The 1,091-nt window shown below is 71.0% G+C and overlaps 1 protein-coding gene across 1 annotated transcript in view; it reads left to right on the top strand.

The window, feature by feature from the left end:
- BMP1 (bone morphogenetic protein 1) overlaps window positions 1–1,085 on the top strand; it is a 12,144-nt gene extending 11,059 nt beyond the window's left edge. The window contains exons 9-11 of the mRNA XM_085304240.1: window positions 6–203; window positions 297–547; window positions 863–1,085. Coding sequence (XP_085160366.1) covers window positions 6–203; window positions 297–547; window positions 863–997 — 584 coding nt within the window. The 3' untranslated portion in view covers window positions 998–1,085. The remainder of the gene's footprint in view (window positions 1–5; window positions 204–296; window positions 548–862) is intronic.
- The last annotated feature ends 6 nt before the right edge of the window (window positions 1,086–1,091 follow it).

Consider the following 1,091-nt stretch of genomic DNA (forward strand, 5'->3'; position numbering starts at 1 on the left):
GCTGGACATCGAAGCGCAGCAGGAGTGCGCCTACGACCACCTGGAGGTTTACGACGGCCGGGACGCCAAAGCCGCCGTGCTGGGCAGGTTCTGCGGCGCCAAGGAGCCCGAGCCCCTCCTCTCCTCCGGCAACAAGATGTTCCTCAAGTTCGTCTCGGATAACTCGGTGCAGAAGAAGGGCTTCGAGGCCACGCACTCCACAGGTAGCCGGACCTCGCCGGGGCGCCGGGGCCGGGCCGGGCGCGCGGCCCCCCCGTGCATGCCCCCTAACCGCCCCGCTGTCGGCTTCTCCCCAGTGTGCGGGGGCCAGATGCACGCCGAGGTCAAGACCAAGGACTTGTATTCGCACGCGCAGTTCGGGGACAACAACTACCCGGGCGGCTCCGACTGCGAGTGGGTGATCATGGCCGAGGAGGGCTACGGCGTGGAGCTCATCTTCCAGACCTTCGAGATCGAGGAGGAGGCCGACTGCGGCTACGACTACATGGAGCTCTTCGACGGCTACGACGGCACGGCCCCCCGTCTGGGCCGGTACTGCGGCTCCGGGGTGAGGGCGGAGGCCGGGGCGGCCCGTGCCCGGGGAGGGGAGGGGGGCACGGTAGCTCCGCTGCCGCCTGCGAGGATGGCGGCTGCAGCCGGGAGCGCGCCCGGGGGCGTACGTGGGGCTCCCGGCAAGGGCGCGAGTGCCCCGGAGCCGGGCCCGGCAGCCGGTGCCGGTGCAGCTATTGCAACGCTGTCGCGCTTCTTGCACCCTCCCGGTTGCAAACGGCAGCAGGGCAACGGAGCAAGCGGGGCCCCGACGCTCGAGCACCCCAGGGAGGGCGCCGAGGCCGTGGCCCTGAGCGCTCCTCTCCCTCGCCAGCCGCCGGAGGAGGTCTACTCGGCCGGCGACTCGGTGATGATCCGCTTCCACTCCGACGACACCATCAACAAGAAGGGTTTCCACCTTCGCTACACCAGCACCAAGTTCCAGGACACGCTGCACACGAGGAAATGACGGCCCGCGGGCCCCGTCCCGGCCGGCCCCGCGCGGCGGCCGGGCGGCAGCAGCGGCACGAGGAGGACGAGGAGGGCCGGGAGGAAGAGGGGGA

Source organism: Rhea americana, unplaced genomic scaffold, assembly GCF_003343005.1.
Source record: "Rhea americana isolate MKP2758 unplaced genomic scaffold, rheAme1 scaffold_204, whole genome shotgun sequence".
In the NCBI taxonomy this organism is placed as follows: domain Eukaryota; kingdom Metazoa; phylum Chordata; class Aves; order Rheiformes; family Rheidae; genus Rhea; species Rhea americana.